At 36.2% G+C, this 16,867-nt stretch overlaps 1 protein-coding gene across 8 annotated transcripts in view; it reads right to left on the reverse strand.

Moving 5' to 3' along the window:
* LOC109090709 (disabled homolog 2-interacting protein-like) overlaps positions 1–16,867 on the reverse strand; it is a 126,411-nt gene that overhangs the window by 64,285 nt on the left and 45,259 nt on the right. For 2 of the 8 annotated variants that reach the window (XM_042756339.1, XM_042756336.1), the window contains exon 1: positions 3,306–3,777. The exons of the other annotated variants lie outside the window; for them this stretch is intronic. In XM_042756339.1, the coding sequence (XP_042612273.1) occupies positions 3,306–3,429 (124 nt within the window). In that variant the 5' untranslated portion in view covers positions 3,430–3,777. Of the gene's footprint in view, positions 1–3,305; positions 3,778–16,867 lie in introns of those variants that run through there. 8 annotated transcript variants of the gene reach the window in all.

A 16,867-nucleotide genomic window follows, 5' to 3' on the forward strand; every position in this document is an offset into this window, starting at 1 on the left:
AACAGAGATGTCCCATGCCCACATAGACATTGCAACATTATCCCTGCTTAACATGAATAATGGTCGAACACTAAACAAGAACTAATCTTTTAACATTCAGCTTGAAAGATAACACCCACAAAACATGTCAAATATTCTATGACAATCATTCCACTGGAAAACTTCCTGATTCTCTCAGTCAAACAAAAATCTTGCTAAAGTAAAACCCACACATACTTTGGTATGCTTCACTGAACAGAAAATATCATTAGCATTGAAGCAAATAAACCAACATACTGAGTTTAAGAAATCTATCCAAAATTTTATAATCTCTCTATAAATCCCTGCTTCTGTTTGCTCATACATTTTACTTCAAAAGTTTACCACAGTGATGTCACCTTGAACCTGCCAAGTCCCCAAAACAGCTGTACCATTAAAAAAGCCCCATCACAAAGCACCACATCTACAACATGAATCGATTCTCTCAGTGACTGAATTAAGTTTGAATGACTCAGGGATCTCGATCGACCCCCTGTGTAATGAGCCCAGTTAGCCATAATCTAGAGGAGAGTATAAAGAAGCCATTCACAGCCATCACTTCTGAAATTACTCAGTGTGTGTGTGTGTGTGTGTGTGTGTGTGTGTGTGTGTGTTTTGTGTGTGAGAGACGGGGGGGAGAGAGAGAGAGAGAGAGAGAGAGAGAGAGAAAGCGCAGGAGCTTGTTGGGCAGAAGTACTGAGTTCCTGCTTGACTGGTTTGGAAAATTGTGTGAGTAAGAGCGTTTGGTGTGTCATGTTCAATAATTGTGGTTGGTCACCTGTCTTGTTGTTAAACCGTAAAGTTACAGTTGATAATAACCCCTTCTCCAGTATTATCCGGTCATACTTAGGTGTTACGACTAACATTAAACTAACAGAGTGACTGACAAGAGAGTTTTTTTATAGAGGGGACTTAACCAAATATTCCAGATCGGATGGAAACAAACATTGAAGAAAATAATAATACGTAAAAATAATACATTAGCATTAAATACGATATGCATTTGTAACTAATATTAAAAAAAGGCCACAGACATGAGATATGATCCGTTCATGTTGATGGTTCTTTTATACATTTCTATGAAAAAGAAGTTAACACTACTGTCACATAACATCACTAACATCACAGTACTATGTCTTTATGTATAAATACATTTGTCAAATTTGATATTATATTAAACATGGCACTGAGGAAGGGTTAATACCCGAAAACATTCTGCATTTGCACTTTTGCACTTCTTTCCACATATTTTGTGACCTCTGAACAATTAATGGAATAAGCTTTTTGAGCTGTATCTTTCATCTTTGTATCTTTGTATATTTTAGATCTATGGATTTTTGGACGAGTGTTTGTCACTACTACCTTTTTTTGTGGACTGAAATTATATTAAACAAAAGAAAATAGTTCCAAAGTCAAAAAAAATCTGTCATTCAGCATTCCCAAGCAACACATAGTAGTGGCACTTGGTTCCTGTAGGAATTTGTTGTTTTTGAATGAACTGGCTGCGTGAATGTTTCAATTACTTTTTAATGATACACAAAAACACTGTCACCTACTGCCATAATTTAATCTCCAAAAGAATCCCACTACTAATGCACAGACTCATAGTTTGAAAACTTTCAAACTGTGATTAGACAACAATGTCTGATCATCACTCACATTTTCACATCATGTTTCTCTTTAACACACCCACACCCACACCCAAACAATATTTCAACAGATTCAACACATTAATAGCAACTCTAAAATGGTTAATGGTTAAAGAGGAAGTGCTTGCATCCAGTTTTTTTTTTAAAGGGGTCATATGAAGTTGCTAAAAAGAACAATATTTTGTGTATTTGGTGCAATGCAATGTGTTTATACAGTTTAAGGTAAAAAAAAATGCATTATTTTCCACATACTGTACATTATTGTTGCTCCTCTATGCCCCGCCTTTCTTAAACGCGTCGATTTTTACAAAGCTCATCGTTCTGAAAAGCGAGGTGTGCTCTGATTGGCCAGCTATCCAGTGCTTTGTGATTGGCTGAATGCCTCAAGCATGTGACGGAATTGTTACACCCCTTAACATACTGTGATGCTGTCTCCCGGCACGACGAGACAAAACCAATAAAACCCATTATAGGCATTTGTTGCATCCAGTGGAGACATAATTACTGATTATAATGAGTTGTGTTGCGTATCGCGCTGCATAAACATAAAACCATATCTGCATTTGTGATTGAAGAAACGAAAAACAAAAAGCGCTACTCTACACTGCTCAAAATTTGCTTTTGAATCATCAGTGGCAAATTCCTTACATATGAAAACGTACTTGCAGGCTGTGTGTCAGAAGCGCCAGACTGTCCTTGCAAATTTGGAACTGCCCCACTTTATAGATATTTAGTTTGGGCACAGAAGCATTGTAGGCTACTGGTTCAGGAAACAGTCCTTGTCCTCCGTAAAATGCGCTGCACACATCTAAATATTTGGGTTGAACTGTTCTGGAACAGTGTTATAAATACAACTTAACCACTTAACAACTTAATCCTCTTTTGGAAGGCCAAACAAAATAGTTTTTCTTTCACAATGAAACACACAGCGTCTCCGCAACATGGCACTGGCAGCAAAAGCAAGAATAAAAGTTAACGCCTTCTTTCTTTCCGTGAACATTTGGGCGGTGTTATGCAAATCTCCCCACATTGTGATGTAGACGTGGGGGCGTGTTAGAATGAGCCGTTTTAGGTAGGAGTGGGTGACTCTTAACTTTTATAAAGAATATCTCTTTGGATTTGAGACTCTAGTCTTTGCAACTTTACAGATCTTCTTTATGCACCAAGAGCTTGTAACACTCCAAAGAGAAAGGAAAAATTGAAATCGCATCATATGGCCCCTTTAAATCTAAAAAGAAATGCAAAATAAAGTGATTTACATTTCTTAGAGTTCATTCATTCAATGATGTTCTTATTCAGAATTAAAATGAAGTGTAAAAAGTGTGTGTGTGGGGGGGGTTAGGCAAAAAACAGCTTTTATAAAAAGTACTCAGAAGAGTGCTGCCATAAACAAAATGGTAATAATAACTGTTTATGGCAGCTGCACTCTTATAAACGGGCTGTTATGATGTTTTACTACTGTGGCAACAGCAGAAATCTTACACACAAGCTTAACATACTGCAGCTAAGTGTGGCAAAATGTAACAGTTATGGGTATTATTACTATATACTGCACTGTTAACAACATATAAAAGTACTTTAAAAGGCTGGAGGGAATATTTCAGAAACAATGTAGCAAAGTTATAACGAGATGTTTACCCCTATTGTTTGTGGCTCTGCTTCTACTCCTGGAGCGGCTGCGCTGTCTCTGTAGCCTCGTGCGACCCAGGAGTCTGTAGTAATATCCTGGTCTCCCAGAACCTTTCCGTGTAACACCTGACATAGCTCCGAGCACGCTCCTGTCACACACACGCCTCACATACACACGCTCAGTCAACAAAACTTGAAAGATCCCTTCTCTGCATAAACCCCATAGTTGTGCAGTGACATCCAAAGTATCAGAAGAAATCCATTCCAGCACTCAAGTCTGGGAGAAGTCCAAAAGTAGGAGGGAAAGTTTGCATTCTCTGTCTCTCTCTCTCTGTTGCTTGATTTCTCACTGAGAGGGGAAAAGCTCAAAAGGCTCTTCAGTGCCACATGCTCTCTCTCTCTATAACACACACTCTGTCTCTAAGTAGTGGGAAGGAAGAGTTATGCCATTGAACACAGAGAGAGAGCCAGAAGACAAAGTTTGTATGAAGAGTCTGTGTGAAAACCAGGGCTGGATCAGGAGAAGGTGGAACATATATAGCGTGAATCGGATGAAACTTGTAAGCAACATTTCTCAGTCACATTTTAATTTAAAAAAAAAAAATTTATAATAAAACAATTATAATAAAAAATACAATAAAAACAAATACAAATATGTATTTCTAAACACACAACTGCCTCATAAGTCATCCTTACAGCACTACCACCGTGAACTATCCAGTTCAACCCCTCAACCGACAAATTTGGAAAAACCAGTCCAGGTGCGAAGAGAAACCAAAGATGTCTAGGAGATAAAAGGCTTAGCCAGAGGCTGGAGGTTTGAAACCTGTCCAACTGATAGCCTGGAGCTGTGCCAATAACTGTGTGTTGTCTTTTCAACAAATATGGACAGTGAGTCCTACTATAAGCTGGCATGCCTCTTCCATGGGCTGAATGGATTCCATTATACAGTTTGTGTCAAAGATAAAAACAAGGCTGACACAAATTAAAACACTACAGTCCCAATCAAGACTCTATTCCAGTCTCAAAGAAAGTCCAGTCCAGGTTTTAGATGTGAATCCTCATAAGGGGCCCAAACTAGCTTCTCCAGACATGATTCTCACCAGCCAATCAGGAGCCAGGGCTGAGGGTATGGGTCAAGCAGCTGTAATACAGCAGAACAGATGGACACAAAGACACACATGCACATTCATTTACAAATTATGTACTACCAACAATTAGAGATTATGGCCAAAAAATTATGAAATTAAACAAGTTCTTGTGGTTACATACGGAGTGACATCACAGTAGGTGTGTTTTAGTACAAGAGGTGATTCAACAAAAATGAAAACTCTGTCATCATGTTCTCAGCCTCATGTCATTCCAAACATGTATAATTTTCTTTCGTCTGTGGAACACATTTTGAACAATGTCTCAACTGTTTTTGTCCATTTACTGAAAGTCAGTGGGATCCGAGACACACACAAAAAGACATTGAGACATTTCTTTAAATCACCTTCTTTTATTTGCAACAGAAAAAATTACAATAAAAAATACATACCAGTTTTAAAGACAAGAGGGTGAAATAAGTGATAGCACCATTTTCATTTTCGAGTAAACTATCCCATTAAAATCTCTGGGGAAAGGTAATATCAGGGTCTCAATATCTGTGAATACAATGCAACACACGTTGCACCACCTGTTGGGCCGTCTGTATGAGTATCAAGCCTCTTTCAGGGAATGCTGAATACACAGAAATTCAACTCGCCTATTGTTATCCATTCAACCTCCCTGCTTTCAAATGATTCCCTTCCCAACCCCCTTCTGTTTGACTGCTGTAACTCCCCAGGTGACAATAAGCCCAGTGCCATAAAGCAGTTGAACTGAGAATCACACGAAAAAATACTTCAATTCAGCCCTTGTTATGACCGAGCATCAGGATTACGGCTGGATATTCCCCCTTGTGTCCCTGTAGACATACTGAAAATATGTAACACACTCACAGCAACACACATAGGTCCACTGTTCTTTGCTTGAACAGTGAACACAAGCTGTTTGCTCGAGGTCACACTTGGGGCAAACTCAGAATCAAGGTCATTTCCTGTTCTCATGACTTTGCTAGACCTAGACACTTGTGACTCTTGGGATTTCTTTCACCACAGTTTTGTGTGCAAGATTGTGTGCATGAGTATGAGTGTGAGAGAAAAGAGATGGACACTGGAGAACTTTCTGAAGGACTGTATATCTTGCATGCTCAATCTTGCCCTTCCAGATGCCATAATAGGAACAACACACACACAAACACACACACACAGATACAGTAGGTAAAACACATCTAGACTCCTGGAGAACAGTCTCAAAAGGATAGTTCGGCCAAAAGGGTAAATTATATCATTCTTAACAATTATTTTATTTCGTTAGTGGGATAAAAGTAGAAATTTTTCATGGTTTTCATAGAACAACGGGTCATAGTGGCAACATAAGTTAAGTTTAAAAAAAAAAAAAACACCATAAAATTGTTTATAAAAATTATGAGTTAAAGTCATTTATAATGTATAAAACGGTTTATATTTCAAATAAATGCTGTTCTTTTGAAATTTGTACATATCAAACAAGCCAAATAAAAAAAAAAAAAAAAGAAAAAAAAAAATTGTTTCTACAAATATATTCAGCAGCATAACAATAATATACTGTATGTTTCCTGAGCATCGAATCAACAACTTAGGATAATTTCTGAAAGATCATGTGAAACTGAAGACTGAGATAATGATGCTAGAAATTTAGCTTTGCTATCACAGGAATAAATTACATTTTAAAATATATTAAATATGAAAACAATTATATTGCTGTTTTACTGTATTTTTTGATCAAATGAATGCAGCCTTGGTGAGCATAAGAGACTTCTTCCAGAAAAAATAATTAAATAAAAAAATGCAATGATCCCACTAATCTCTCTGGAGCGGAAAATTATCAGTGAATAATGACTTAAATATCAGTCTGTTTGGCACGTCAAGCTATTATTAGTGAGTAAACATTTCACTTTTTTTTTTTTTTTTTTTGATGGGTATACTCCTTTAAAAAAGAGGGACTGTCTGACTTTATTGGTGTATGTGTGATTTGTACTATACAGAAATCAAGACTCGTTTGATCCTAATTTTTTTAGGATCAGTGAAGGTCAGTGGCATTATTTTCTTCTTTATGTGCCTTTATTATCCCTGTGTGCGTGTTTGAGGTGTTTCAGAAAAAGTAAGCATAAAGTTTTCAACTAATCTGATGAGAGACTTAGTTATCTGACCTTGTATGTGAAGTGTATCAAAAGATCTACTTCACCAAAGAAAAAGAAAGGACAAGAAGAATGAGAGCAGACAGACAGAAGACAAATCTTTGCTGAAAAAGATTTGCCATCTGTCTTTCTATTGACAGTCTGTTTCAGCCCCAAACACTCTCCAACAAAAGCTGCAGAAGGAACAAAAGGGCATAACATCACCAAAAGATCCAAAGTAGGACATACTGGAACAAAGAAAAAAAAAGGATAGATAAAAACTTCAAACTTTAGAGTGTTTTAGAGTGACCTTTTTAAGTACTATACTGTATATTGGCTCAATATAACTGATTTTACATAATCTTTCTTCAGTGTTTATATTCACTCGTTTCAACGTTCAAATAAATGTTGAACAAATAGACACAACTTTAAAAAAATGACTTTGCTGATCTGTATTAAAGGGACAATTCACCTAAAACTGAAATACTGAAACCAGTACTTTGAAGAATGTTGGCAACCTAACAGTTTACTGACTTCCATTAAATAGACAAAAAAAAAAAAATATAAAAGTGGATTAATAAGTATAAAAATGGATTTATAAATTTATATAGATGTAGTATTTTGTGTTGAATGTCAGAATGGGTGTCGAGTCTGAGGTTGAGTAAATTATGAAAATTTTTGGATGAGCTATCCCTTTAACTTGTTGCCTTAAAGGTAGTACAGATATGACTGTTGAGAAATCACAACTGCACACACAGCGAGATGTGAGATAGTGGAGAACACATGAAAGACACAATATGAGAAGAGGGGAAGGTCAAAGAGAGAAACAAGGGGGCAATGAGAGGGTGAGAGGTTGAAAGAGTGGGTAGTGCTATAAGAGCATTCCTCCTCTCACCCCACTCCATAATGAAAAAAAACTCCCACACACCATGTTATTTAACTGCCGCAGAGGAAAGAACAAAGGTAGAAAAAGTGGTGGCGGAGAGGTATGGATAACATATAACTCATGTGCTCTTCAAAGAATGTGAAAAAAAGAGAATTGGGATAATTAGGTGAGAGCAGATAGATGTATGTGTCCACTTCCACTGACTCCTGATGGCTTCCTGTGTGTGCTGCAGCATGTGGCCGCGCTTCACAGAGAGAAAACCAGCTTACACCAGCCTGAAGGTTCATGCTAGCCCAAACTGGTTAGCATAGTTATGAAAAAAACAAAAACAAAAACAGATCAACCTTGCTGGTAAAGTTAAGAAGCCTGCCGGTACACCAGCATCCAAAATACAATTAAGTATTGAGCAGCAGTGATGGTTGTAAGTCACTACCACAACTACTAACTACTACTCCTCAACCACACCTGCTGACATTGTTAGATCTGAAGCAAAACATGATTCATTAGCCTTAAAAAATAGTGAGGATGCCCTCACAAGTTAGTTTTCAACCTGTATTTGAGAGGACATTTTCAAACATCTGGTCCTCACAGGTATAATCAATCCTCTATCCACCCTTATACTGTAGGCAATGGGGTTGAGTTTGTGTACTAAACAGATGTGTTTGTTCTTGTCTTTTTTTTATATTAAATCCTTGGAGAGGATTTTGGCAATTCTGCACTGTGCACACAGCGCCATCTTCTGGAGACAAAAAAAGGCTGTTTGAAGAAACACATGCAAAGCATAAATATGCACACCCATAAACACACCTGCATTATATCACCCTTAATCCGACTCTTTCAGTGTATTGTTATGCTTCTGTCATCATGAATAACAGAAAGAGTCATTATATGATCAAATATGCAAAGACTTAGCTCATGCACGCATATATAGAAACACAGTGATTTGGAATGAGCCGAGATAAAAAATAAAACTAAAGATGAGAAAGATCAATTCAGATGCTGATCTGATCCAACTGAGAGACAGCTTGTTTATGTGACCATCTGAGCAGGTAGCCTATAATGATGATCAACTATAACTATACTATCAAGCGATGCAGTATTGGCAGATATTGCCATTAAAACAAAAAAACTGAAAAATAAAAAATAAACCGAAATTATTTCAAATATTTTGCAAATAAGATAAGATAAGGATATCGCTGACCCTAAATTGCAACTTCCCACTCTATTAACTTTCTAAAGTGTCAAATTACGTGGAAAAGACAAGTCCACATACGCCTATAATCAATGGATCTGGCAATACAGCGAGGCTGCGCCCGCGCCCTAAAGGTTCGTTCACTCCGCCAGCACTTTGCAGTGATCGTTTTTATACCACGTACGCTAAACATTCTTGCAAACTGTCTAAACTGAATTATACGTGCATACACTCATATGGTGATCTCATAGTTGGCTACAGTTATGCTTCTGTATCACTACACGTGTCTCTCTCTTGCTTAAGTGGTGCTTTTTCTTCTTGCTCATTCTCGCCCGTGCTTCCATGATTTCCGGGACATTGTATCTAATTTGCAGGCGTCAGGGAGCTTCCTGGAGAGGTGGGATGTCTGGTATATATATATATATATATTTTTTTGGAGTTTGTATCTAATTTGCAGGCGTCAGGGATATATATGTATATATATATATATATATTTTTTTATTAATTCAGCAAGTATGCATTAAATCGTAACAGTAAATACATTTGCATGTATAAGATTAATGCTTTTCTTTTGAACTGTCTATTTATCAAAGAATCCTGAAAATCATGTTCTGCATTATGGTTCCCACAACATATTAAGCAGGATAAATGTTTTCAACATTGATAAAAAAATAAGGACTCTATAATAGGCATTTGAATGATCCCTGAAGGACTCTCAGAAGACTGAGACTGGAGTAATGGCTGCTGAAAATTCTGTTTTGCCTTCACAGGAATAAAGTCCATTTTAAAATACATTCAACCAGAAAACAGCTAAATTAATAATACTATTTCACAACATAAGTGTTTTTATTGTATTTTTGATCAAATAAATTCAGACTTGGTAAGCATAAGAGACTTTGAAAAACTCCCAAACGTTTGCACAGTAGTGTAATAATACATTACAGAAACCTAAAGCAGACAGATGCGAAGAGTTAATCTCAAGAATTTAACATCAGATCCCAATATCTAAACTTTTCGTAATCTGCTGTTAACAACTGAAAAAGCCAACTTCTCCTAAAAGATTTGCATTGAAAATGTAGTTAAAGGTGAAATGCTTCTCTGAAGGTTCCTTTTATCACTAGACGGCACTATAAAAAATATGCACATATGACTCTGTGTGTGCCAAAGGCTCATTGCCTAGCTACAGCGGTAAACATTAGAATAATCTGCTGTACCATTACTGGTTCAACTATAGCAGTAGGTTTGTATTTTTATGAGTATTTGTTTTTATTATTATTATTTTTTTTTTTTTACAAAACACTTCTATGTATATGCGCAAATATTTATGTCTGGTCTGTATCTCTGAGGATCTAGTAAACAGGTGTCCATTTCTCACTCTTGACTGCCTCCTGACTGTTATAATCAGATACAGTGAATGATTGATCAGTTTAAAAATCATCTTCATCTCTGCTCTTGACCTTTTTATAAACTTAAACCCACCCTTCCTTTCTCAGGCTTTTATTTTTAGACCTGTGGCATTAATCAGTTCCTATTTCTTCCTGTTTCCTCTCGCATCATATGATGCTGTATATCTGTCACAAAGAAAGTCCAAACTTGACCCATGATCAGCATAATCATGATAATCCAAAACCTGACTCAAAAAAAAAAGCCTTTGGAAAAGTAGGGTAAATGGATTAAACCACTGTTGTTTCTTGTATCTGCTTCAAATAGCTTGTTCATAGTGAGTGCATATGGCCTTTGCCTAATAAAACAAATAGCAATCATTTTATAATAATAAAACAATTTTAAAAGGCCCCTTTTAAAAAAAATATGTCAAAAATGTATCAAATAGACAGCATTTAAAAATGGGCTCAGAGCGTTCTTTAAATTTGGAGAGCTGGTAAATTTGGACAATTTTGTGATGTGATGTGATGAGCTCATCAACTCCTACTCATCGAGCACACTGAAAACATACATGGGTTCTGCAACAGATTATGTGCTTCCTTGCCTGATAATCCTGTTTGTTTCTTTGCTGTTGTTGCCTCTCTGTCAAGTCGGAAATAAATTTGTTTATCAATCCCCATTACCTAAGGAAACACTGAAAGTGTATGTATGTGTGTATCAGAACATACAAACAGAGAGAATAACCTGTAGGATGATGTCATCATTTGTTACACAGTATATGTGTGTGTTTCTATACAAAAGAAAGAATGACAATAAACCCCAAATCCATTGACATACTCACAGTAGCAGCTGACCCAGTTTTCTCTGCACAGTCTCCCCAAAGATTTTGCGATGTTTTGAGGAGGCGTTAAAAGCAATTTTAGGTGTCCAAATCCTAAACACTTCAACACTCTTAAAGAAACAGCCTCAGGTTATACCAACAAGTGTACTCTTTATTTATATTTGTTGGACAGACATTATTATCCTTTCTATAATGATGCACCTCACATTTAAAACCTGCAGAAAGCTGATTTTATATAGGCTAAATATATCTCATTTTTAAAATCGCACTTTTGTAGAATTACTTCAGATTCAATCCAAGGTTTAAGGTTGGTCAAACAGGTTTGACATAACATCTATCCATCTATTAAATAACAACAAGAGAGCAAGAAGAAGTGGCAAGCATTTCAGCTTCTTCAATTAAGCCCACCAAGCTGCAGTCTTCCTTTATGAAATGTGTACATGCACTATTCAAAAACCTTTGCTCTTGTCAGTATCTTTGAAATTTTAATTTCTTATCTCTACCCAGAGCAAAATCAGAGCAAACTTTTATCTGTCTGTCTTTTCTTTATGCAGATGAGATGAAGAGCTTTGATAATCTGAGTCATGTATCAATATCTCTGACAGATTGTTATGCAATGCTCTGCAATACGGCAACAATCCTGTACATGTGCTCACAGACACACTTGCGCTCACATGCACCTGCACACTCATACAAACATGCCAGAGGCAAAAAGACACAGTACATCATACACAGATCCTTGAGTGAATTAAATTATGGAAAAAAAGTAACATGATGCAAAGGTGTCTAGATTTATTTCCTTGGTAAAAGCCACAGAATAATATAAGCTCTATTGTAGGCCTGTAAAAATGTCGGCATATCAGCCTTTTTGATTATGATTTCATGCTATTTTTAAATGGTACCTGCCGCAATTATTGTTTTAATATATTTTATATCTTCGGCGCTTTACACAGATGACAATGCTGCCTCGTTATTTCTAACATCATGCAATATTAGATTTATAGAGACATGTTTAGTGCTTTTTCTATTAGATATATTGTCCGTCTGCAAGTTTCCAAAGCCAATAAAATAATTTGAACTTTAAAATTAAATTTGATCTAAAAGGAACAGGTTGCACAACACTTGAAACAGTCATGTTGTAACTGAAATGATGGAACTGTAAACTGTGCACAAAATAACAGACTGAATGAATAGAAGCACTGAGTCACTCATGACCAGCACTGTCACATGCTGGAGTCACTGATGCAGTGCAGGCAGAAAGAGAGATCTGGTCACACTGAAGAAGGCAACAAGATCTCTGATGTCACTGTTTAAAGTATTACGCAATGAAATATTCAGATACTGAGAAAGTAAGTTACTGGTACTTTCCAAAAAAAAAAAAAAAAAAAAAAAAAAAAAACATGATCTTTGTTTTTCAGAACTCAATACACAAATCTCAATCATAAGTATTTCAGCTTTGGGCAAGTTTCATATTTTAACTCTAAATTAGAGAAATAGATCTCAACCATGTTTGTTTATCATATACAGAATCTTAATAAATATTCATACATAGTCTCACTCCAGTAAAATATCATAGGAAATTTCAAAGTCTTATTTTAAGTAAAAAGCAAAAGTTCTGCCACATAAATATTTCACCTTGATGTATTTTTTGGGAGGAGGAAGTTACGAAGACCTCAAATAGCTTGGTAGAAGCCTGAAATGACACTCAAAGACACACACACACACACACTATTTCACATTCACACACACACACACACACACACACACACACTTGGATCATGGCTTAACGCTAAATTTCTATTACAATACTGGACCAGACTAAGCAATATAAGACATCTGACAAACTGGTCCTTGGCCTTTGTTTTCAGCTGCACTCTATGCAGTGTTCACCTCTCCCTATACACTCAACAGTGCAAGTTCAGATCACTGGACAAAATCAGAGCACCTGGATTAACCTGCACCATCACCAAACACTTGAGTCACACAGATGATTAGTTTCAACATGATGATATTATATATTGGTGTAAATAAATATAACTTATACAAATTGCTATAATTCATAATTTACTTATTTGTAAGTTACTTTGGATAAAAGCGTCTGCTAGATGATTACATGTAAATGTAAATAAATAAAATCATTTAAATAAAAATTAATAAAATATAGCACTTTTATATATATATATATATATATATATATATATATATATATATATATATATATACACATATATATATACACTTTAACATACTTTAACATAAAATTAAAATACATATTCATATGCAAAATTATATTTTATGTGCTTACATGAATAAAAATTACAATTAACCCTTATATTAAATTATAAATGACTATGCACCCCATTAATTCCATTAAATGGGGTCATATACTCCATACTGACTGCACAGCAAACACATTTCAGGTAGAATACATTTTTTTTTTTTTTTTTTTTTTTTTATGTAAATATTAGCCAAACTTCTTACTCCTCATACTATGCCATCTATAGTATCCTTTGTATTGGGAATCTCACTAGAAATGGCCAAACATCCCATGAAATCCACTTCATGAGGCCAATACTGGCTGATTGGAACAGACCCTTTGTTTAACTATAGTGACACGCTTTTTTCTCAGCCTATTGTTACCGTCAGAGCTCATAACATACCACATGCCTTAATGTGTATGACTGAATGCCTGTTCGGGCGTCTGGGTGTTTGTGTGTCTACGATGAAGGAAGTCTGATGGCAGCAGTGGAAATGATTTTGTTTTCCTGTTGTGACCTCACACAGTGTATGTGTGTATGCAGTAAAATGTAAAGTATGTCAGTATACATACGTGCTTGTACTTGTACCCATGTTTGCGACAATAACGTGTGTGTTTGGTAAGGAGAGGGTGCATGTTTCCCTAAATAAATTTAAGCTATTAAACTTGAATTGTTTTTTTTTTTTTTTTTTAAGTACAAACACTCCTTGAGGAATTCACAGTCTGCACTCTGACAGTCATTACTGAGTCAGAAACATGTGTTGAAGTCTATATGTATTTGTCGAGGTGAGTGAACTAAGCATGAATGTATGTTCCTGTTTTGTTCAAGGACAAACACACTGGGCATTGTGTGTATGCCCAGGTCAAAGTTTCAAGCACACATCACTCACAGCATGACACAGCAGCGATCGGAGCTTCCTCTGCCTCCCTAACACGCTGTTACCATGACAGTGACAAACAATCTGCACTTCAGCTGCTGGGGAAATTCTGTAGAAAGTCCCTTGGTTTTTGGTTTAAATTGGGGTTTTCTTTAACAGAAACACAGTTTTGGATAGAAATTTGTTTAGAGCACATCATAAAGCACTGGATTTGTTAAATACAAACAGATACTTGTCATCATCAGCTTCTGTGTGTGTGAGTGCACATGTGACTAACTCTTTCATAACTCTTTCACTAGCTCTGTATTAGCGGAACTTCATTAACAGATTCTGTTTGACCAATCATAAAAAGTTCAGATGACCAACCAATTGTTTGTTTTTAGTGGGGAGAGATGAGTGTGCTTTTTGTTTCACACAGATTGCTTTTTTTTTAGCCACATCTATAACAAATACTTCAAGAAGTCATTTTGAAGAATGACAAATTCCACATCCTCTTCTTCAGCCAACATTAACAAGGCAAGTCTAAACACACTACACATATGTGAAAGCACATATTACAGTGCGTAAACTACTAAAACTAAGGCCCCATTTACACCTAGGATTAACAAGTGCTTCAAATCCAGATAGTATCTTGAAAGTTTTAGGCAGATTGCATTTAAACCTTGCATTAGGTTGCATTAGTCAACTAGCAAATTAAAAAAAAAAAAAAAAAAGGTTGACCTATTCAAAATGTTTTTACTATTTCACAGAAAAAAATATATATATATATAAAAACAAACAAAAAACATGTATATTACATTTCTGAAACATTTCTAGAGTAAAGGATGCTAATAAAGAATAGAAGTGAAGGGGAGAAAATAATTGTCCTTGAAACATGCACTACGAGAAAGATGTAAGGGATTTGGGGACAGAAATGAGATATTTGAAATGTCATCCAGTAAAATAATTAATGGGATACTGTTTCTTAAATGTGACTACATGTCAAAACAGCATGCAGTGTCAGTTTTCACATTAGGAGAGCAGAACACTAAGAAAGAGCCAAGAACTGCTTCAAAGAGTATAATAAGGTTTAAGTTTTTGCAAAAAAAACCCCCAAAGTTCTTCTAATAGCAGTGTCACATATTTTGAATGTGATGTACACTACCATTCAAAAAATAAAAAATTGGAGTCAGTAGGATTTCTTTTTGAAAGACGTGTCTTGGGTTCATCAAGGCTTCATTTATTTTCATATGTATTATTCCTGTGATGGCAAAGCTGAATTTTCAGCAGCCATTACTCCATAAAGGGATAGTTCACCCAACAGTGAAAATTAGCCCATGATTTACTCACCCTCAAGCCGTCCTAGGTGTGTATGACTTATAAAGCTCTTCCAAGCTTTAGAATTGCAGTGGGTGGGTATTTCTGTTCAACAGTCCAAAATAAGTCTTATAAAAATTGCTCAAGTATGGAAACTTTGCTCCTGTAAACAAACGTTGGTTTTCACGAGATTAGCATATTCTCACTGGCGCATACATCCTACGTCATCTGCTCGGAACGGCTTCCACGTACAACAGTTAGCGCAAGCTACAGAAAAGTGGTTATAACGTTTTAAATATGGATGTGTTTCTTAAAAGAATGCATCGATTCTCTATAGGAGGTTTTTTATTCACCCCCCGGAGCCATGTGAGGCACTTTTTTTATTATGGATGAATGTGCTTTATTGAACTTCTTTTGAACTGTTTAACAAAAACACCCGCCCACTGCCATTACAAAGCATGGAAGAGCCAGGGCAATTTTTTATATAACTCTGACTGGATCCGTTTGAAAGAAGAAAGTCATATACACCTAGAATGCCTAAAGGGTGAGTAAATCATGGGCCAATTTTCATTTTTGGGGGAACTATCCCTTTAAGTGTCAAATGATCCTTCATAAATGACTCTAACATGCTGACTTTGTGCTCAAGAAACATTTCATATTATTAATGATGAAAACAGTTGTGCTTCATTTTTGTTGAAAATGATGTTGAACACATTGTGTTTCCTTTTTTTCAGGATTTCTTGACGAATAGAAAGTTTAAAATTTATTTAAAATAGCAATCATTTGTAACAATGTAAAAGTCTTTACTGTCACTTTTGATCAACATAATACAGTCTTGAAGTATTTTTAAAAAAAATTTACTGACCCTAAACTTTTGAACAGTACTGTCAGTCACTTCGGATAAAAGTGTTTGTTGAATGCATAAAATATAGTCACCAGAAACAGTAAAAATTTCAGGAACGGTGCGGGTCAAAGCGTCGGGTGCTGGGTTGAGCTCTGACTGATAGAAGTGGTGCTGGAAACAGACGTGTGGAGAAGGGGATGAGAGAGTTTCACCAGCGGGAGGAGAAAGAGAGTGTGACAGGCAGTTAACATTCCACAGGTAAAGTCCCCTACTGAATAAACCCATAAAGTCTGTACTGTCATAACTCTCACATGAGGAAAAAACTCTCAAAGTGCTCGAAACGGGTGTTTTGCAAGTGAAATGAGAATGTCTTATCTAGTCTCTCTTTCTGAGGATCTAGTTATTCATTTTCATTCATACCTTCCCCTATTCAGACCGTGATTGACCGTACATATCGTCACAGCTGTGACGGTACTGCATTATGCTGTTGTTCTTTCTCCCTGGCTTCCTGTCTGTCTCTTTAGTTTTATTCATGGCTTCCTTTATTCTGGTTTAGTTCTGTTAGACAACAGTAGGGGCATGGAACCTAGATGAAAACATGTAGTTGTGCAAAGAAAAGCAGTATTTCAAACTGAGACCAATCACTCTAGCATTCCGAAACAGCCTGATTCCAGGGAATGGCTGTTGTGGGGCCTCTAGTGCAGTGACCCCTGGTAATCCCTGTGCTCTCCAGGCCCACTTCCTTCCCTTCAG

The sequence above is a fragment of the Cyprinus carpio genome, chromosome A5, assembly GCF_018340385.1.
Source record: "Cyprinus carpio isolate SPL01 chromosome A5, ASM1834038v1, whole genome shotgun sequence".
In the NCBI taxonomy this organism is placed as follows: domain Eukaryota; kingdom Metazoa; phylum Chordata; class Actinopteri; order Cypriniformes; family Cyprinidae; genus Cyprinus; species Cyprinus carpio.